General features: G+C 38.6%; 1 protein-coding gene and 1 long non-coding RNA gene across 2 annotated transcripts in view; both read right to left on the bottom strand.

Moving 5' to 3' along the window:
- Positions 1 to 5,079: 5,079 nt before the first annotated feature.
- LOC121958558 lies at positions 5,080 to 11,704 on the bottom strand. The gene is made up of 3 exons (XR_006106855.1): positions 11,617 to 11,704; positions 10,861 to 10,971; positions 5,080 to 5,152 (listed from the first exon to the last, which is right to left on the bottom strand). It is a non-coding gene; the product is annotated as an uncharacterized LOC121958558 (long non-coding RNA).
- Positions 11,705 to 12,989: 1,285 nt separating this feature from the next.
- LOC121958674 (ras-related protein Rab-26) overlaps positions 12,990 to 22,230 on the bottom strand; it is a 95,189-nt gene continuing 85,948 nt past the window's right edge. The window contains exons 6-9 of the mRNA XM_042507760.1: positions 20,575 to 20,640; positions 19,073 to 19,129; positions 18,317 to 18,393; positions 12,990 to 15,268 (exon numbers count right to left, since the gene is read on the bottom strand). Of these exons, the coding sequence (XP_042363694.1) occupies positions 15,166 to 15,268; positions 18,317 to 18,393; positions 19,073 to 19,129; positions 20,575 to 20,640 (303 nt within the window). The 3' untranslated portion in view covers positions 12,990 to 15,165. The remainder of the gene's footprint in view (positions 15,269 to 18,316; positions 18,394 to 19,072; positions 19,130 to 20,574; positions 20,641 to 22,230) is intronic.

The raw sequence follows: 22,230 nt of genomic DNA, 5'->3' as shown, positions 1-22,230 counted from the left end.
TATTGTCCCTTTGCTGAATGGTAATTTTAGTTCCTTCATGCAGTTGTTTAATGGGGGACTGAACCCCGAGAAGCTGGGTGTCGATTAGAGATGATTGTATAGACAACTGTAGCTTTATCATTAGCCACTGCCCAGAGTGACTATAAACGCTTCCTACCAAGAAAAAACTGCATAGGATGAGCATACAGTGTGCATGTCTGTAAAGTACAGACACGTGGGACCCACTTTCACTCAGAGGCCTTGAGGTGAGAGCCTAAGGGACCCGTTTTAAAATGGCTATGCCAGTTGCCAAAATTTAGCCTAACTTTGGAGCGTTCATTAGCCCCTGTCCCGATGAGCTAGCAAGTAGCAAGTATAAAATCATACCACGACTCCTTAAATTACAGCATTCTGGCAGTGGCACCAAAACCAAGTGTATTTTAGCATTGAGGCTAAATCTAACCATGTTATTCACAGCTTTGTTGAAACATAAAGTCTCAACATTTCAGCTACAAATTTAAAATACAAATGTTACGTAGCAATTGTTTACAGAAATGTACACTGCAAACTTTTATACTGGCGGTTTGGTTGTTAGAAGTCTTTTGCGATAAGAAGACCTTACCTTACCTGTGAGAGAATGTAACTGACTAATAATATACTCCAACAGCCCTGTGATAATGTAGATGATAAAAACCTCATACCTCCGACTAATAATTCCAAAGTGTATTTAAAATGTTGGTCCCATGACCTATCCTAGTCAGGAATTCAAATCGGCAACAATTCCTGGACAACATCCCGTATACTCTTTAAGCTTGTTAGTGAAGTAAAAAACCCCAGGGACCTCCACTGATGAGATACTTGTCTGCATGCCGTGTATGTCTGCAAACAGCAACTTATTCCCGTCTGTGACTCACATTCCAAAACAGTCGGCTGTGTCCATATCTAACTTCAGCAGCATTGTGAGTGACGGATGCAACTCACTTGTCTGAACATGTCTGTAAGATGTTGCTCCATACTGGATCCCCCCTGAGTGTTTCTCCCAGACTAACTTTAGCTGCTGAGTCGTGAGTCTGCCGGGGGTGTTTTTCGTCAACAGTGACTTGGCTTTTGGAAAGCAGGTAAAGAGGACTCTGCAGTTCAGCTTCCTGTTAGTTGGGATATATTTTAAAGTCCACCTTCGGACTGTTATATATCATCAACCTGTGATATTGAGGTCATTTAAGGAGATAGTAAACCGCATGAATAAAGAGGACAGTGTAAAATCATTAAATTTAAATATACAGGAGTTTAACTGAAATGATGAGAGCAAGAGAAGCAAAACCAAAAACTGTAACATCAGAAAACACTGACCATCAACCGAAAGCATAACACCTCTGGCTACGACTATTACCAGCACAGAGGCATGAAAAAATACTTATGAATGTGCTGTAACTATTGTTTACAATAATAAAATCTAATTCCACAAAAGTCCAGTGCCAGATTTGAAGAAATTCCCTCAAGGTGTTCCTGAGATATCAGGGACTTGCTACACAGTTTTGGTGTGCTTATCACTGCTGCTGTGAGTGGATGATGATGATGAAGACTGTGCTGGACAAAACACCAGATGTGCTGCAGCAGCTATTGGAGTTGAAAGAGTTTTCATCAATCTGAAGACAGTCAAACTTACTGCATTTAGGTTTAATTTGATGCACAATGTGCGATGTGCTTAGCCATGGAGGTTATTAATTTCAGGCTTTTCAACATTTAAGAGAATGAGACTGATGCAAAGTCACATAGACCTTGACCTTTCACCAACAAAATCTAATCAGTACATCGTTGAACCCAAGTGAATGTTTGTGCCAAATTTGAAGAAATTCCCTCAAGGTGTTCTTGAGATATCATGTTCTAGAAAATGGGACAGACAATTCGAAAACAATGCTTCTGGCCTTAGCTATCACTGGTGCAATGGTTTTAAAAATAGGATTTTTAACAGCAGACAAACTAAAAATTATAAACTTTAATCAAGACTATAACTATGAAAGCCATATTTTTTGTTTTGTGCCAATTGCTAACATTGAGAGGTGTCAAACTGAAAGAAACTGTCCACTTTTTCCTACTGTTTCAGAAAAGTCAGGAAATGGAAAAGAGGAACATGGGGCTCTCTGAAAATAGCACATGAAAGGAAGAAACCTGATCTGGGTCATACTGGCAAAGGCTGCGAGGGAATGAAATCGGGACTGAAATGGTAAAATAGTTTGACTTTATTCTCATCACAAAGCAACAGAAAAAAACAATGGTGCATCTATGCTGTATTATCTTTTCTGAGTCATTTTTGGCTAGATAGATACGCCAGCGTCCTGCAGCAATTGCTCCTTCACCTGCTCCCTCATCAACTACAGACATAGATGCATCGTGACTCTTCAGTCATCAAGGGACCAAAACAACTTTCAAATGCATACAGTGTATACAGTCCTCATCAAACACAGGGCTAAAAATACAGTCCATGAAATGAGACCCCATTAACTCTCCCCTGACAGAACATGCTTTTCCCCTCTGGAACTACTGCAGGACTGAGGTCAAACAATGGTGCAATCACTCAGAAAAACTGCTCCCACAGAGATGCTACCCTCCTTTTTAGAGCGGCAGAGCCTTGGAGGAGCAGCGGAGAGTGGACAGGGTAAAAATAAACCCAATCAGTCCAAGCATTGGCTAAACAGCAGGCCTACTAAATCCCTCTCTCCTGAGCAGAAAGGTCCAGAGAAGTTTTAAAAGGAGTCAATGGGAGCTCGTCTTTGCAGCTGATTTAAAATGCAGGGCAGCAGCTTTTATTGTGATTACAATCATGCAACTGTAATGCAAGACCAAGTATTTATACCTATTGTGCCCCTCGCCTTTTCTAGCTCCAGCACATGCCCACTTTCTCACTTTTCTGCCTGAAAATGAACACATAGCTCGGCTAGTCTTTGTCTCCCTGCCGATTCCACCATTGCCGTTATGTAGCGTCAACCAGCTCACAGGTAGCCTTGCCAAACATAATAACACCAAAATTTCAAGGCCCACTGCCCTTACACACTTGACAAGTTGATACAAAGCACTTTAGATACCAGGGTTAGGGCGCTGAAAAAATGTTCAAACTGGTTTGATATCAAACCAACACCAGATCGGACTGTTATACTGAATTTTACCAGGTGGGTTACCTGATTCAGCAGCTTCCACATGACACCATGTCCCTATAACAAACTAGCATCTGACTATCATGTAAGATCAGAGCTCTCTGTAAACACTGAATCCAATAAATGTGCACTTCAGTTCCATCATATAAACAAACCCAGTAGCTATCAGCTGCACACTCGCAGATCCTACTTCTACTTTTGTAATTTTATTTTTTAAATCAGAAAACACATTTTATGTTGAGATATTTACTATAAATGACAAAACATAGCCAACAACAGGTAGTCTCCCCTGTTCTTTACTTTAGTAGAAATTTTCATCTCCTAGGCAAACTCCCTCCAACCAGCTGACACTTTATTTAATTTTCTGTTGTAAAATAAGAAAGTGTCATAGATAATTTCTCATTTCAACTTCATGAATCAGCCCTTCCTCGCCCACTTCATCGCTTTCAAAGTGAGTAACTGAAAGAAACTGAGAGAGAAACTTGGCGCCAGCCACAAATTCAGCTCAAAATGTCTCTAAATAACTTAAAATGGTTCAAAACAGCATTTGCTGCTAAAAAAACATCTTTTTTCAGCTTTAATTCTAAATGTTGTCACACTGGTTCAGTTTTACTTTTCTTGAGACTAACTACTGTGTCCCCATTCGACACCCCAAAAAACACATAAACTTCAACTAAATAAACACAGCAGGCGCTGCTCTCCCCGCTCAGTCCTTCAAAGTGTTATAAGAACTGGTTACTTCACGACACTGACTCATTCATGAAAATTGCTCGCCAAAGGCACAATTCACAAGAGTTCTCTAGCTTCCCGTTTTTTTTCCTTATCATGCAGCCTACTGCAAATGCAAGACCTTATCAATTTTGAGCCGTAAACCATCTTTGGTATTTCTTAACCATAACATCAACGTAAGCTCTCCTTCTGACGTTTCAACAGGCAAGTGGTGCCAACAAAGTTTACAATGCTAAGCAGTTTGCTAAAAACAAAGCTGCTTACTCATTGGGACTACCTAGAATAAGACCAGAGGGTGGGTACAATGTTTGTGAACACATTCTGCCACCAGGACGGCGTTATCAGCTGTAATTATTAAATTAACAGTGCTACACACTAGTTAATATTAGCTCCCACCAGACGCATGTGGTGCACAATGCAGAGCAGCCAACAAGCCAGCGGAGACAAGACGCTAGCATTTGGCTGGACGGCTCTCTGTCAGCAAAGCTAACAGAAAATAAAAGGCAAAACAATTAAACCACAACATATTAAAATTTCACCTCCTCTACATGGATGGCCCTTTGAAAGGCAGTGCTAAAGCTCACCAAGACAATGAAGTACCAGACTACAAGGAAAGGCATCTTGTATTTCACATTTTCACATCAAAATAAACTAGTTACTTTCTGGTTAATGTGTGACATCCCTACTTACAAACTAAAAACAGTTAATGGTACAAATATTTCTTAATAATAAAGAATAAACTGTATTAACTTATTATACCCACTTGGGGACACTGGCACTCAAAGAAAGGAATTATGTCTATTACATTATTTCTTAAATTACTGAGTTGTTCTGAGTGATCATTGAACTGTCATTTTCACTGAACCTCTCAATTGTAAGCACAATGCCTTTTCAGCCTCGATCTATCCTGTATAATAGTATTACTGGGCTTTTTTGTTATTGGCCTTGTGTATATAAAATGTAACACTTGTAAGGTACATCATTTGTGTGTTTTGTGTGATTCAGTGTATCGTGGATGTAAGCACAGTTTGGGAGGGAGGAAATTTTGTTCGTCACATGTTTTGTCTGCATCCTTATCACTCACCTTGCTCATTATGCACGCCTTGCTCCCATCATTCATTAACAGATAACAATATAAACTCACAATAAATATATTTTCAAATATTAAGGCGACAAAAAGTACCTCCTCCACATGATTTCACTTTGATGATTTGTTGTGTGCCATTTCCTGCCTCTTCCTCCTCCTCATCTGTTGTCTCATCCTATCAGGTAAATGTCAGCGAGGGTGGAATCTGTGGATGAACACATACAGTACAGTAGATACACGTGGCCCATCCTGACTACTCCACAGAAAAGTAAACAAACCGAGCACAGCCTGTGTGTGTAATGTGTGTATAATGCGCGTGTGTCGCAGCAGGAGGTTTTGCTCTCTGTTTGTTGACGTTTTTCGGCTGAGTGGAGTAAAGGCTTATCTTAATGGGACTGCATAGCTGGAAGGCCGGTCGTCTCCACAACGCTAACCGTGCACACAGGTGCATACACACACACACACAAGTATGGAAACTCATGTCGCTCTATTTATATGTGCACATGAAGATTACCGTCAGCCCAGTCACACAACCAGGAAAGACTGAGGAAATGTTCATTTCCAGTCCTGAAAATCAATCTGTTTGAACGAGGCCCTAAAGCTTCAGGTACAAATAGTGGAACACATTACCCACACCAGCAATATTACTATTCAAGTACCAGAGGAAGCATTGTAGTCAATGCACTGTGACAACAGAAGGGCGAGAGGAGTCATATACGGTAAACATGTGAGAGAAATGATTTATTATTTTCTAGCCATTGAAAGTCATGAATCACATTGCAACCAAACTATTAGGGCTTTACCCGACTCAGAATTATGCCCGTCGAATCAGATTTGGCTGTTAAATACGAATACTCAATGATTCGTTTTGTTTTCCATACAAAGTTTTAAAGTCTTAATGGGGCCCCAATTTGATGTTCAGTGTGACAGCAGCGTTCATGTCACATTGTAAACAAGCTTACAGTGCTAACGATGGATCCACTGAGCAAAAAAAGGAATTTTGAATAAAGATGGTAATGTTAGTTTTAGCTCCTTAGTGTTTGTTTATATATACATAAAATTACCATAAAATGCCAGTCTAGTACAGCCCAATCCAGTCTAATCCAGTGCAGTCCGGTCCATTTCAGTCTAATCTATAATCTGGTGTGATGTTGTGTGATTTCAGACACGATTAAAGAACCAAAGTATTCTCATACAACTGTTTGTATGACACGCTACAAAGTTACATATTTACTACGTAACATAAAGTTACCCGCCTCCTTACAGGGACCGCTAACTTCTTTACTCCCTTCATCACACTGATCATGCGATCCCAGCCTTGCCAAATATGGGTTACACAAGAATTACTGGCTCATGATTGTGTGCGCTATGTGCCTACTTTTCATAGATATTGTATAAATAGTACACAAGAACAGCCTCTAAGAATATATTAGGCAAAACAGAAACAATGTTACTCATGCAGATGTTTCCTGACATATTGTGTAACAACATACAGTCCTTGTTACGTACACTGTATAAACAGAAACATCAGTGGACATGAGCCTGGGAATTAGTGGTTTTAATCCTCAAGGGATGCAGTGCCTTTAATTATCGTCATATCAGATGGTGTTTATGCTGCTTAATGTCATTGCAACAAGGTCCAGTGACTCAAATGGAGACAGACAGAAACAGACAACGAGAAAAATAACAATATCAAAAATAACACCCAGACAACAAGAACAAAAAACCTCCCTCCCCCTCACTTTGTAATCATTCTCTGATCACTGTCTCGTCCCATAAATAACTCAGAGCTTTGTCTGGTGGTGTTACATGTGATATTATTGCTCCAGGTTATAGCACTGTAGGCAGGGATCATTGGAAATAGGCTGCGGTGAGTGCATGGTGAGTGCACACAGCAAGTCTGTGCCATTTAAGGATTTTCCAGAAAGTGATCATGCATTTTCGACCAAACTCAAGCTGAAGAAGCCAGCATTTCTGCACAGACACACACACATACACACACAAATACACACACCACATGGCTTTGTTTGGGGTTCTTGGTCATTTTAGCGCAGTAGAGTGGACTGCTTGGCAACTAGTGACGGATGAGCACACACACAATCACACACACATACACTGACCGCTACAGAAGAGCCATCGGGGTTATGGTGCCCTCAGGTAGGGTTAATGACACGGAGAGCAACTGGTGCAACAGATGGCCCTCGCTAAGTCATATGAGGGCCTTCGTGAGCAAGTGCCATGACTATGACTGTCTATTATTTACTTATTCACACCATTGCACACAATTACACACATATTCAGGCAGCATCGCCACTCCCGTTTGTCCGCGGCCTGCCTCTCTTCTTCTGTGGATGGAAATTTAAATTGTGGAACGTTTATGTTCCAATGATTAGGATCGATATATAAATGAAAATGTTACAATAAACCAATACCACGAGGGGAGAATGCTGAGAATTAGTCAGTGTGGATCCAAGAGGAAAACTGAACTTGGACCCCTACTGACCCCACAATTTTTTCATGCTCTGAACATTGTATACCCTGTCACCTCCAAGTATTAATAGGATATAGTTCACACAACAGACTATACATGGCAGATTTATTACATGCCCCCAACCAAGAGACCAACCACTAGTCCCGGGCTCTCTATGTGTCAGTTTGAGTGTGACGATTTCATTCACAGCATTATTTATAAAAAATGCACCACAATTGCACCGAAATAATAATGCTCTTAAACTAGATATTGTTACAAAACCTGTCTGCAACAACATTCCCAAAACATTTTGTCTATGAAAAGAGGCTGTGTGTGCTTGTGACCTCTCATCATTACATAAACATAATGTAACATACGGTTCAAGATCACTCTGATATTTTATGGTAATGGTGCAAATTGTATACCTACTTTGCACATTACTAGAATGACCAAAACCCAGCCCAAAACTAAGAAAGGCTGCAGCTAATTTGGAAGAAACTGAATCTAGAACTTTTAAAACATGGCCCTAACATTTAAATGATTAAAATTATATAATATGAACATGTAGCTCAGTCAGCCTCACTTTACAACAAAAAACATCAGAAAGATGTAGAACTCTTTTCAAAGATCAAATTGAATGTACCTCCAGTCCTTGATAATTAAATATTTTTTTCGTTTGCTCTTGCATCTGTTTGTTCTTCACTGAATGAACAGCAGTGAGCAACACGTTGCCTGTGGCTACATTGCAAATCTGTGATGCATGTGTGACCCCTGCTGGGCACAGAAAAGTACTGCAGCTCACCCCAGCTTAATATTGACCTCAGTATAAGGCAAACAAATGTGAAACATTTTCCATTTTGCATTCTGGAAGACTGATAAAAGACTGAAATGAAAAAGAAATAATGAGTAAGAATCTCAAAGTAATATATAGCTAAAAAAAATGACAATAATTTCTCAAAATTATGACAATAATAATGATTTCTCAATACAATGAGCAACTGTAGATCTCACAAAGTCATATTTACAGATTTTTACTCATCTTGTTATTTTGACATAAAAAGTCACTAGTTTGAGATTTTAACTTCTTATTCTGAGATACTACCTCATTACTTTGAAATGCCAAGTCATTATTTGGATATGTTAAACGTCATTATTTTGAGAGTTTCTCCTTCTTTTAATACTTCAAGACATCAAGTTACTATTTGAGATAACTCCCTATTTGAGATACTCACTTATTATTGTGTGATACTGAGTATTTATTTTGAGATAGTTATTATTTCAAGATACCAGGTCTCTATTTTGGGGTAAATCAATTTATTAAATTGAAGTCACTCATTATAAAACTTGCAGGGTGTTTTTTTCTTGTCACACTGGCTGTAATGGGCTTCCATGTATTTCAAACATTGTGTATATATTGCAAATTTATGCAACAGTACTGCAGCATAAAATATAAACAACACGATCATTTTGTGGCATACTAGACATCTCTTGAAGATTGGGAAATGTGGATGATGATATAAAGTTAGTTCAGTTTAGCTGCAGTGCAGTTGCAGTACAAAATCAGTTCAGCATGCCCTCCATTTCCATAAAGTTATTGTTCTATGTACATTTCAATATGTGACAACCTTTTCAGGTCATGCCTTCAGGTCAGTTTGTGCTTTTAATAGATGCCACTGAATCTTTTAAAGACAGAGGAGACATACGTATTTCTGAGTGTCACTATGAAACCGTTCCAGACTGGGACATTTTAAGGAAATTGGAATAACTATTAGTCAGAGTCTGAGTCACAGCCTGTCTCGGTACAAGCTGTTGATCATGTATGCATGGAAACGTTTTTTTCCACTCATAACGAGGGACACAATAACAGAAAGAGAGAACACTAGATTAAGCTAAGTGGACAGAACACAATGAAGATTAATTTTGTCTCCATTTTCACATTCAGTAGCAGTAGCAAGAGGCCAACTGCTCCAAACTGACTTAATCAAATTACTTTCTGGTCAAAGTTTCTATCTATGTTAGAGTTGTTTACAATCACCAGCATTAATTTGTCCACTCTGTACTCACATTCTCAAAACTCTATACACAGTTCGCACAGCGTCTGTTGAGGACCATATCATCAATATAATCCCTGTTGTTTTCACAGAATATGAAATATATGAATCTTTACACATTTCTAAAAAAGATTCTTCACATACAAGCTTGCCCAAAACCATAACTGTCTTGTCTTTGTACAAAAGTTTGCACAGCATGCCAGAAAGGAAAACCTTATGTTCAAAACCTTGAGTGTAGTATAAAACCTAGACTTTTGCAACCACAGCAGCCCAAAAGCTGTTTTAATTTAACAACAAAACAATAATTTTAGCAGATAGTAAGCAACTGACTGTTGCAGTTTTTCTCAATTGCTTCTCTCAAAAAACACATCTGTTCATGCAGAAGTTACATTTTCAGAACAGTTCACACACAAGTGCCTATGCTTAAAGTCTCTGGCCAAAATGACACATTTTGTTTGCAAAATGCTCTTATAGTCACACAAAAATTAAACATGCAACAAAGCAAAGTTTTCCATCAAATCAACACAACTTGTGCTCAGATGGATATATTCTAACACAACAGACAACAAAATACACTGTGCACCAGTTCAGCACTGGTTTGTGCTATATGCCTGCGACATCTGTTGATATTCCACACAGTATGTGTCAAAAAAAGGCAAGAATGCATATCACAGCATGAATTGTATTCTTCTGTTTTGTGAGTTTTTAGAAGTACTTATATTTAGTATTTACCTACTTTTTGTACTTTTTCTATTCTTTTGGTTTGGTTTCTTTGGGTTTGCATACTTCTCTTTACGTGGGGGTAAATGTTCTGTGGTCCTGTTTTAGGTTTGAAATGAGCCATATATTTATATTGGTATCCAGGTTAAAAAAAAGAAGTATGCTTTATGCAAGAATTCAATGCAAACATTTGGACAACTTGACATTTTGACCTGGCGATGGCACTAGGTGAAAGTTGGAGTATGACCAGAGTGATTAGAATTCATCCTGAGGGGAAAATTTTATAATAATTCATTTAATAGTTGTAGAGACATTTCACTCACAATCAGGAATGTAAACCTTCTAGTAATGCAAGGGGGGAAACTGGGTGATCACCAAAGTCAGCACTGTCGTATTTAGCGTCGAGTACATCTTCTAAGAACCTTAAATGTCTGTACTATACCGTGAGCATGTCTAAAACACCATTGTATGCTGACAATTTAGGACTTTCAACCCCAGTTTTGAGTCAATCTAATATTTAATCAGTGCAATCTGCACTGATTAAATATTCTTTCCTGTTTTCAGTTGCTCAGCACTTTTTATCTGCAAAGAGATATTTCAGTGCTGAAAATAATTCTTCACAAAAATGTTTTTCTATCTTCCCTTCGTGCTGCGGGTCACTATGTTCTTTACCTGTATGAGATTTGATCTTCTCGTATTGTACAACGTTGACCTGCTCCGTTGTCCTGGTCACTTTGTCTCCTCACTACCTCCTCTTCGTTCTTCTTTTCACTTTCATCTCCCCTGTTACAGCATGTCATTGAGTCAGACTTTTTCAGAGCAATTAAAGCAAAGCTCAGTAGTGACTGATAAAGGCTCTTAGGTTAAATTGTCCCTGCACTTGCACTGCAGGGTTCTAGCATTAGAAAACATGGATGTATCCGGCGTTCAGCACCCACACTGTGACACATGGCACCTCCAGGTTAATTTGGCCTGGACTCAAAGTCTCTCCCTCCCACCTCCTTACACAGAGAAGTTTCAGATTTCAGAAACATTTCCAGAGGCAGAATTGATCTCAGTGGCTTCTTCACAGCTGAAAGTTAGACTTAAATAGCTCAGACTGAACAGTACTACAGGGGAGGTTAATTGTATTATTTTATTTGAAACTATCCTCCTTTGCAGCAGCCTTTGAGGTATTTTGTTTTGTTGCAGAGGTGAAAACCCTCAAATACAAATTCCAGTAGTGCTATTACTTAAATGTCAAGTGTGTAGGAATTAGTGGTGAGCAAGCACGTATAGGAGGAGGAAGAGGCAGAAATTCTGAAATTCTGAAATGCTGAAATGCAAAGAAAACACTAAAAGCAAATGGCCCATATGTGGGTTGTCGGTTCTGGGCTACAGCAGAAAAAACATCGCTAAAGAGCCATTTTTCTTTTTTTTATAACTCACTGTTTAAATTCCTCAAAATTGCTCCACTGTAGGCCATGTCTGGCTCCAAAAATCCAAGAAGCGGATGGCATTCATGTACCATAATTAAGGCTTCAGAATGGGAGTTCACAAACCAACAGGCCTTTTTCCAACAGGACATCATTACTGGTCCCTGTGGCAAAGGCGCAGGTGTAAATTACGAAATTAACGACAGCTGAATTCTATTTGGGTGCTTTGATTTCAGGATGAGGTTCTGTGCATGCTAGCAGCCTGTCTCTCTCACTGAAGCACTGAAATAGAAAAAAAAGCCATCGTTATTAGCAACACCTGTGCTCTTTCTGCTAAGAAAAGTTAGAAGTTAAAATGTTTGCTTGTGGCCCGTGGGTTATGTCATGATGGCTACATCCTTTATTTTTATACAGTTCATATATGAAAGTCATCTGCACACAGAAAAAACTACTCATTTTCTCTGCTTTTAATATGCTTCTTTTTTTCTAAAGAACATATATTGTGGCTTGTGCTGCCTGTCATAGAACAGTGCCAATTACTGTAAAAATAAATAAAATAAATAAAATGCATTATACCCATCGTCACCTGTATCAAAGCTTCAAGGGGGGTAGCTGGGACAAAAATGAAAGTCAGTGAGCAAACTATTGGTGATGTGTCAAGTGTGTTGTTATATAACTGCAAAAGCATCTCAAATTCTGTTTGGTTTTGATGGCTCTGTAAGGAGAAGGTGCTATATCAGATAGTAACCCAATGAAATTACCTAAAAATTATCAAGAAATTAGTAAAAAGTTACAAGAGAATTATGTGAAAAAAAAAACCAAAACAAAAAGAAAACAGGCTGAAAACTTAAAAATGAAAATATATATTATATATATATTCTTTCTGTAACATAGTAGTTTATATACATGACTATAATTATTAGAACTATATTTGTATTGTATTGTATTTTATATCTGGATATTTTCTCAAGTTTTTTTTCCTAATAATTTCCTTACCTCTTTTTTTGTGGGATATTTTTTTGCAAAATTGCTGATTACCTTTTTCTCCGTGATTTTGAAAGTAATTCGGCCACTTTGCTCGTGTTTTAGAAGTTTAAATGCTTGTGAGAGGCGTCTAAATGCAGAACAAGAAAACTGATGTCGATCTACATGTCAAAAGGTTAATACCTTGTCCTGCCCAAACAGTCACGATCAATGTTGTAACAACATGATGCTGTCAGATGGTGGCAGAGTTAATCCATTTGTGGGCTTCATCCCTGCCCATCCACAGGTAAAAACAACTCACTCACTGTTGATTCTTTATTGTGAACACTGGAGATTGAGACAATACAAATCATTTCAGTTAAGATACAGTATACAGGTTACAAGTTCACAATAAATAAATGACTTCTGATTTATACTGAAAATCTATTTGCAAAATCTGTATATCAAGATTCATTGTAACCATTTAATGTAAGCAAATAAAGTCTGTATATGTAGGATTTCATGGTAGAATTTACAGTGTGTTTTTTTAACATAAGCAGACAGCAGTATGAAATCATTCTTAATAAAACGTCGCACTGAAGAAAAAGGTAAGGTATGTCAGCAAAGACACAACAACTATGGCTACATCTCTACAAAACCACAGGAACAAGTGAAAACAGATTCAGGCCAACCTCTTTTGGGGGAGGGGGTGCCTGGGAGATTTAGTTTTCTACATTTTGTAATCATGACTGAAAAGTACAAGACTGGAACTTGGCAGGTCTGCTGTGCTCATGTTAATTTCATCTTGTTTGGACATTTTGATACATTGAAATTAACCCTGGCAAAGTGGCGAAAAATAAAGATTTAGTTTAAATTTATTGTACATACAAAAAGTGGACAATAATAAATCCTCTTTAGAACCTCTGTCTCAAAATGGCAATATTTAACTTAAAAACAAAAAACAAACTTGCCACTTACAAGCTTTACTCAGAGCTTTCAATCACATCTCAAGTTCTTCATCCCAGGATGGAGAAGTTCTGTTGATATAATCAAGTTAATCAGCATCGGTAAGTTTAGTAAAAGCTGACAGTCTTGATTAACTCTTCATTAAAAGATTGGCTCCAGTGACAGTGAAATGTGATGGAAATCTCCAGAAGCTGCTTGTGCTTGTAAGTGGACCCTGAATTCAGTTTGGGTTTTCTTTTCACTTCCAATGTAGAGAATTAATTTTCAACCTCACTACTAAATTTTTTTTGTCCTTGCTGATACCAGATTTCACAAGAGCCCTGTTGCTTTGTGTCACAAAAACTATGATGCAATTTGTCTCTATCTCTTGTTTTTTTTCTCTTTATCAAATATGATTATGTGCTAGAAGCTCTATGGAAGAATGAAACTCACCTTTTGTCTGTGGCAATAAAATACTATAACTGATTTTCCCCCAAATTTGCACAACGAAAAAGTAAAACACAGAAGCATAGTACAGTAGAGACAGTCTCTTTGTTGATGATATTGTTTTTTATATTTAATATGGCCTAATTTTTACCAAAGGAGATTTCTTAAAGGAAAACTTCACTTATTTGTATATCAGTTACTCACCCTGTGTCACCTTGAATTCTGGAAGAAAACATTTTTTCTTGACTGCCTCTACAGTGAACGAAGAATTCAAAAATGGAGAAAATCCTTGACGAATTGAAGTCATGGGAGATCGCAACAGCAAAACTATCAAAACGTCCATTTACAATCACTCACACAGCTCGTGCAGTTGATGATGTTTTGACATAGTTTTGCAGAGTTAAACGCGGCCCCCTATGACTTCCACAAACAATCCAGACTTTTTTTTCCGTTTTTGGATTCTTCGTTCATGGGTGAAGTATTCCTAAAATGTAAAAATGCATAACACATAACAGCTTTAAACTCAAACTGAACAATCTGTGTATAAAAGGCAAAGAGCTCAAATTATTTTTTTTACACATCAGTATTATGAGTCACGATCACAAGTACAAGTATTAAAAACCAGTTATCATATGATATCCTGTACATAACAGCACACAGTGCCATTTGGCAGCTTACATTAGGTGCAATAGTGTATCTGTACAAATGTGTTTATAAGATCTATTCATTTGTATTACTCTGACAAGATTGATTTATTATTCAACATATTTGTGTCTATGTTCTTCAGTTTCAACAAGACATTTAGGCATTTTACAAACTACAAAGCTTTTAGGGCACAAAATTAAAATTACATTTAAAATATGTACATCACAATTATGGGGAAAAATGGATTGAACGGGCTGTGAAGTAACTTACAAACATAGCCGTATGTGTGTGTGTGTGTGTGTTTGTGTGTGTGTTATATGCACGTGTACGTGCAAGTATGTAGATAGGAGTTATATTACATTCACAGTTGCAGAGGATAGGTGGGTTGGGAGAGAGAGCATGTTGGTCATATCACCACTAATTTATGTTACACTGAGCATGATAATTCCCTGACTCACCAGATTAACTACTACTCCATGTACCTGTTCTCTCTCTCTCTCTCACACACACACACACACACACATACACAGGCATGCGGGCACATACACACATAGCATGTGGTCTACGAACGGCAGCAGCCAGCAGTCCTCATTTCTTTGTTGACGTACTCCTGCAGCTGAAACTTTGGCTCATCCTGCTCCTTCATGGTCCTGTGCTTCAGTTCTCTGAGAGAGAAATGGGATAAACATGAGGCTGTGCTAACTCTGCGACCAACAGGTGGCGAGAGAGCATAGCAGTATTCACATCGCACTGAATTTAATGCATTTAGTATCACAATGACATTTTCACAATTGTGTCAAGGCAGTCAAATTCTTCACAAAGAATGCATGTTTTAGAACATTTTCATTTTTAGGTATGATTGATTTGTACTACGCCCAAGTACAATTGCTCCTCTCTCAACTCCTCTGCCACTCAGCTCTCCCATCAGTATGCTGTTCCATACCCAAGCACACTTGTGTCATCTTTTTTGTTTTTTAGAGTGTAGAATCAGGCACAGCAGACGGACACCGCTGCCCAAATGACCATCCAGTTCTGCTTCTAGAATTAGGAGGAGCTGTTGCTGTCTGACGCAGAGCCCCTGTGTGGCGCTTATGCTTCCTCCCTTGGCAGCTTAAACGCAAGAAAACTCTGCTCCCCCTCTAATCCACAATCTTACCTAATACAGAGAACAGCAAGGAAGCATAACGGCGAGATATTCTGGCTTTGAACAAGCAGTGTAAACCAGTGTGTGATTGACAAGACATAAAACAAAAAATGTCAAAGTTTACAATGGTGAAAAACTCTGGATTTAGGTGAAATGAATGTAAAATGAATAAAAATAGGTGTAGTTATGTATTTTCAATGAAAATAATAAATGTGTGAATATGTAACTAAATGTGAATAATAATTATTATAATTTATTAATTATTATTAATTATAATATTAAAATTACAGTAATTATTATAATAATTAAAACATACAGCAGCATATATATATATATATATGATATAACGAGAAAAATATATTTCTTTCCAATTTCGAGTAATTTTAGGAAATACAATATTGGTTTTCTTGTCCAAAGTAAGATGAGAAGATACAGTATTTACCACTTTTATATCTGTCCATTACATTTGAAGCTGCAGCCAGAAGAGAATATGTAACTTTTCCTTTAAAGGGAAAAATATAAAAGTCTTATTTGTTGTTGTCATGGCATCATGTCACTATATCCAATTGAGTCATATTTTTACCCATTTTGGTTACTTTTTCTTTAAGCAGTTATGCAACTAATGCACTCCCAAAGTGAAATCAACCAAAAAAATGATGAAGTGCAGGAGATGACAAAGTGAAAGAGTGACACATGAGAGTTGATGGAGAAGCTTGGAGTGAACAGGAAAACAAGAGATGGAAAAACCGGAAAGGTGTTAACACGAGCTGGAGGACAGCAGCAAGAAAAGAGCTGCTCTCATATTCAGAGTCTGCGTGGCGTTTTGTGCCAGACTGTCATTCTATTCTTGGCAACACCCCACAATGCCAGCCTGTTACCATAACGAGGCTATAAATGTAAAACATCTCCCACACAAACTGTCCGACACTAGTGACACACAGAGAAAATAGCATCCTCATTATTATGAAATAAAACACAAGCACAACTATTATTTGGGTTGCTGTCAAAGCAAACTTCATTTTCAGATACTGATCTCATATTACCAGCTGAATTTCTAATTTTTGTCTCTGTCTAATTGAACCCTTAAGTTTGACAGTTTTTCCATTATCATACCATGGCTGTAGGGAGCGAATGCTAATGTAAGTAGCGTTAAAAAATAACCCCTCCTCTCCCCTGTAATTACCAGACTGCTTTTGTTTTTTAAAGATAAGAGCATCGGCTATGTTGCTCTCAGCTTTTAAACTTGTTCATACTGGTTGGTGTTGTAAAAGTCCTCCATCTGCACCTGCCCTCCATTAGTGATGGCGAGCTTTTGAAACTGAATATAAAAGACTTCAAATAGCTTCACACACAAATGGAAGGCCTGCTCAGAGGTTGCAGGGTTAGATCAACACTGCAGCGGTAGCTGAGTTGATCAGAAACCTCTACAAGGGCCTCATCTGTGCAGCTGATGAAGCTATTGTTCTGTGCTCTTTAGCACTGATAGCTCAGCTGGGTATTTTCCACCACATATAGATTGCAACACAGACAGTTTTGTCCTCTCTTTAACGATTTATGGTAATTAGAGAAGCTGTGACAGGTTATAAACAGTTGTGTGTCCAGAAGACGCAATACATACCATACATACAGCTGCACGTGTGATGTGTCGCCTTCTGGTTGTTAGGCGATTTTCTTTGGTATTAAAAGGAACTTTCCTTCACATCATCTCTAGAGCAGCAGTTCATTTCATATCAGTGTTTCTCAAACTGTTTGCTGAGTGACTCTCCTGCTTCAGAAATTCAGCGCATTAAACCTTTGAAATCTGAGTAATTTGCCTCCATTTCTTTCAAAAACCTGAAAAGAAGGCAAGGGGCAACTTTACAAGAATTGGCCAAAAAGAAAAGGACAATATTTTTTAAAAAAATGTTACCAAAGGATATCTGAAAATAAACCCAAAAAAGGAAAGAAAGAAAAAACAACTCAAAACAAAACTGGTAAATTTGAAAAATGATTTTAAATATTAAATTATGATAATTAGAATTGCCCTCCAAGAGGGTACTTTTGCTTCGTTTATTTTTTTAGAATATCAGGGCACCAAGAGGTACGGTTGCTTCATCTGCCCCCTCTGAGTCCACCAGTGTGGTGAACCACTGTATGACTGCTTCATTTTTTACTTATGTGATAAATAAACATTTAAATGTTTATTTCTGATGTGCTAAAAGTAGCAAAAGTAGAAAACTGTTATGCTTAATTCATTGATATCTCAAGTTTGCTTTGGCTTACATTAGCCACGATAAGCTACTGATCGGGGCAGATCAAGTATCAAGTAAGTGTGTTATAGTGTAAGACAATATAACAGCATGATCCCTGAGTGTATCAGACTGCTGAAACATTTGTAAGAGAAGGACTGTGTAACTGCTTTTGTAAAAGTTATATATTCTTTAACACAATGCTTTTTGTCCATGCTTCACGTAACACCAGGGTTATTGACATACAGGGGACACTATTCCAGTTCTCCTCACTTCGAGGTTTTGTGTGCTCTACCATTGTGTGTCCCTTTGCACTGTGCCGTTGTGTGTTTGTGACTCACTTGGCCACTGCGGTGAAGGCCAGCTCCACATTCAGTCCAGATTTAGCACTCGTCTCCATGAAGGGCACTCCAAACTCCTGCACAGAGAAACACTTGTTATTAGGTGTTCAAGATGTGGACTTGGCACTCTTTGTATGGCTTTCTTCTGACAGGAAAAATTAATCCAGTTTTGAGAGTTTAGGTTTCAAGCATCAGCAGAGGGATGACAGCGTTGCTGATCAATACCAATGTTTCAACACTAATACTGATGGGTGTCGAGATTTCTGGCTTTCAAAAACTAATTTGCTTGTTGTAACTTACAAGAAAGAAAAAGAACACAGAATGTAGTTGATTAAAGATGCTCTCAGGTATAGTTATATCATTCTGTGTGTGTGTGTGTATGTGTCAATATTCCCGCTCTGTGGCTATCTACCTCGACAGCTGCACTGCTCCCCTCCACTTCTGTTCGTATTTACTCTAACACGCTTCTCAGAGCTTATCCGAGCGAAACGGCCCGGAAAATTAAGTTAGCAAGCCCCCGTCATTTATTCCAAACAATAACAACATTACGTGCCTCCATGAATACGTAATTACACACACTAATCAAGACGCAGCAGCTACATGAGGGGGGGGTTTAGTGTCCACGTGGTTGCGTGGGCAGAGCACAGCATGACTTTTATCCTTATTACATGTGTCAAATTGAATATCCGTGTATGTGTGTGTGTGTGTGTGTGTGTGCGTGTGTGTGTGTGTGTGTGTGTGTGTCATGACGCTCACCTTTGCCAGTTTCTCTCCCTCCTCTCGCTTCACCATCCTGTCATGTGTGGAGTCGACCTAGAACCCATTGGACACAAAATATAGTTAGAAACTGTCACTCACATTAAGCCCTGGCTGTCACACGGTGTCTACAGAGCGGTTAATGAGGGAATTCACAGCAGTTTGTTGTCAATGTTTGACTTACATGTAGGACCACTTTAGGCTGCTTTTCCTATCTTTGGCATTAATTTCAACACTTTGTTATTTTTCATGCACTACCAGCTGCTTTTAGCATTTTTTGGTTTTGATTTTCATGACCACCCCTCCTAAAAGAGACTGAAAGTTTTTGTTTTTAACTTTAAAGTCCAGGTAAAGTGATAACTAAAATGTGTTCTGAGTATGTTAAAGAAGGTCTCAAAATCATGAAAAAATGCACAGTAATCTCTGATCTGGAATGCTGGGGGCGTGTCCACTGGAGGAGTGGAGGCCACGCCCAATCGCGGGACTATGCTAATGATGCTTCTCGTTTTTATACTGCTACATTGTCAGGGGTGGGGTTATGCTGAGTATAGCTCCATTGCATCATCGAGCTATGGTTTTAGGCCCGCACAAAAAATCTTAAAACAGGAAAATGGTGAAAAAACAGTCAACAATCTAAGTCCACAATTCAGTACTAAATAGTAAAGGGTCTTTGAAACATGTTTTCAACAATCAGTTTCCAACATATATAATGTGTTCTGAAACAAATCTCTGAATTCACTTCAGGAATGGACCTCCATAACAAGCTAATAATACAGCACCTGCCATTTTAGCCCTCTACAAATTGCTATATAAATAGTACGTATGTACGTATGTATTTTCAGTGGGGTGCATGAGTTTCTAACCTCCAGAAATAAATCCGGTAGCTAGACACTTTTTGGCATTTGCGCTGGGTGAGCAATTCTCATTGGAAATAATAGGTACCATCTTGGGGTCCTGTATCCAGTTCTTACTATATATTCATGGTTCAGCAGCTAGTTGCTGTAACGTTTTGCTGTTTGGGGTTAAGAAGGTTTCTTGCGCTGAGTTTAAAACAGCTGCCACACTGAGGCTGAACCAAGGTTGACGAGAGTGAGGAGAACCAAAACAATGCGGTTGAAAACTAAAAGCTGCTAAGCTCCACAAGTGGAACTGGGTGATAATTCTCTGGAGGCTGACTAAGTTTATTTACACATAGTCATTTGATACAGTGTTTACATAATATGTTATAGACTAATTAGTTTAGCTTTGATAAACTGATCTAATCACCACTTTTCCAACAGGAAGGGCTACCAGTTAAAATGATCAGTGAACATTGCTGAGACATTTAGTGACATTTGAAAATCCAGTGTCTAATACATATAAAGCACTCCTCTTCCCCAGCTTCCAGACTCATCCATAAATCAGTCCTTACACTCCAGCTCCCACCACACTTCCCTCCACTATCCCTCCCTCTATGAGTCCATCTGTCCATCCGTCTCCTAGTGTTGGCAACAAGGTCTCACCTTGTTGCCCAGCAGCATGACGACCACGTCCTGCTGGGCGTACTCATGGATCTCTGTTAGCCATGCCTGGAGATGGAAAGAGAGCACAGATTGGTGAAGAAATCTAAAACAGGAAAGGAAGGAAACAAAAGGAGGGAGTGCAGAGGAGATCTGCATGATACATGGGAGGGATTGGAGATAGATAGTGGTAATGGAGGAGATGGATGGATCCACAAAGAAAGACAGAGGGAGAAAGACAAAAGATTCATTTATTGTTCACTGGCTGCAGTCCATCTTATCTTCCCTTCCTCCCTACAGATTCACGCTTCTTCCCTCCTCCTGCATCTATATCCATCCATCTTCCTCCAATTACAGGCCAGCAGTCTCTTGGCTCTCTGTTACCTGGATGGTTAAAAAGCACTTAATGTCTCCGGGGGTCTTATACTCGATAGTCTCCTCGCGTGCACTTTCCTCAGAGATCTCATCTACGGCATGGGTTTACCACAGCATACGTGCAAAACATGAGAAAAAGAGCGTTTTTATCTCACTTTTAGACAACTTTTGTGCAAACTTTTGACATGCACAGTGACCAGTGATGCCACTGAGCAGCTGAGAAACCAGCTTACACAAGATGATTAATGAAGCTGTTTAACACATACATAAAGAGAGAGAAATGGTTACAGTAATTTCAGCTCTTATTAGTATCAAACATGTCAGTTTCAGAAAAAAGAAAAGGATAAACAAAAACAAACTAGGAGATGACCTGGAGAAAAAAAAAGTTTGGAAAATTTAAAAAAATATATATTGTGTAACATATTTTGAATATTTTATTATAATAATCATACATTTATTTTCTGGACATTTTTCCTTGTTTTCATTGTTTTCATAATCTTCTAATATTTTCTCTCTCCTTCTCTCTCTCTCTCTCTCTCTCTCTCTATCTCTATCTCATTTTTTTGTTTTCTTGTCATCTTTTCCCAATTGTACTTTGCTCATCGCCTTTTTGTTCTGTATTGATGACAATTATAGAATTGAACCTTTTTTTTCTCAGGTTTTAAAGGTTTAAATACACGTGGAAGGTGTCTAAATGCAGCACAAGAACATCTACAGAGAACAAAGTTCTTTCACTCGGCAATATTCCAGTACTCTGATTATTGTTAAAGCAGTCATAATGGGCTCTGTGTGTATGTGGGAACAACAGTAGATGTGACATTTCGGTGAGGTTGTGATAGACATAATGCATAAACGACACTCGCTGCACAATCAGACTGGCCTGCTTATCAAAGCGATCAATGTAAACATTATTGATACATGATCAGCCAGGCTGATAGTGCTGCCTGGCTTAGTATTAAAAAATTGCAGCACATTCAAAGACAAGATATATTTGCTAGCCGTGCAATATCTCACAGTTTATGCTTTCAACCATGCCCACACTACTTCCTGTCCAGCCTGCATTAAGTAAAGGTCACCTGGCCGAATAGGGTCTGAGTGCATCTTAAGGCCGTGTTTAGACCAACTGTAGTTTGCTGCAGCTGCATCAAAGCAGGGTGCCCAACAAAACAATGAATAAAAGTTGAACCAGCTGGATGTTTGCTGCTAAGGCGTTGACCAACCAAACACATGCTAGAGTGGGAGATTACTTTCTATTGGCTACCTCGCAACCATTATGATAAAAAG

Source organism: Plectropomus leopardus, chromosome 19 (assembly GCF_008729295.1).
Source record: "Plectropomus leopardus isolate mb chromosome 19, YSFRI_Pleo_2.0, whole genome shotgun sequence".
In the NCBI taxonomy this organism is placed as follows: Eukaryota; Metazoa; Chordata; class Actinopteri; order Perciformes; family Serranidae; genus Plectropomus; species Plectropomus leopardus.
Note: the sequence above shows the minus strand (reverse complement) of the source record. Positions and strands in the feature narration are given on the sequence as shown.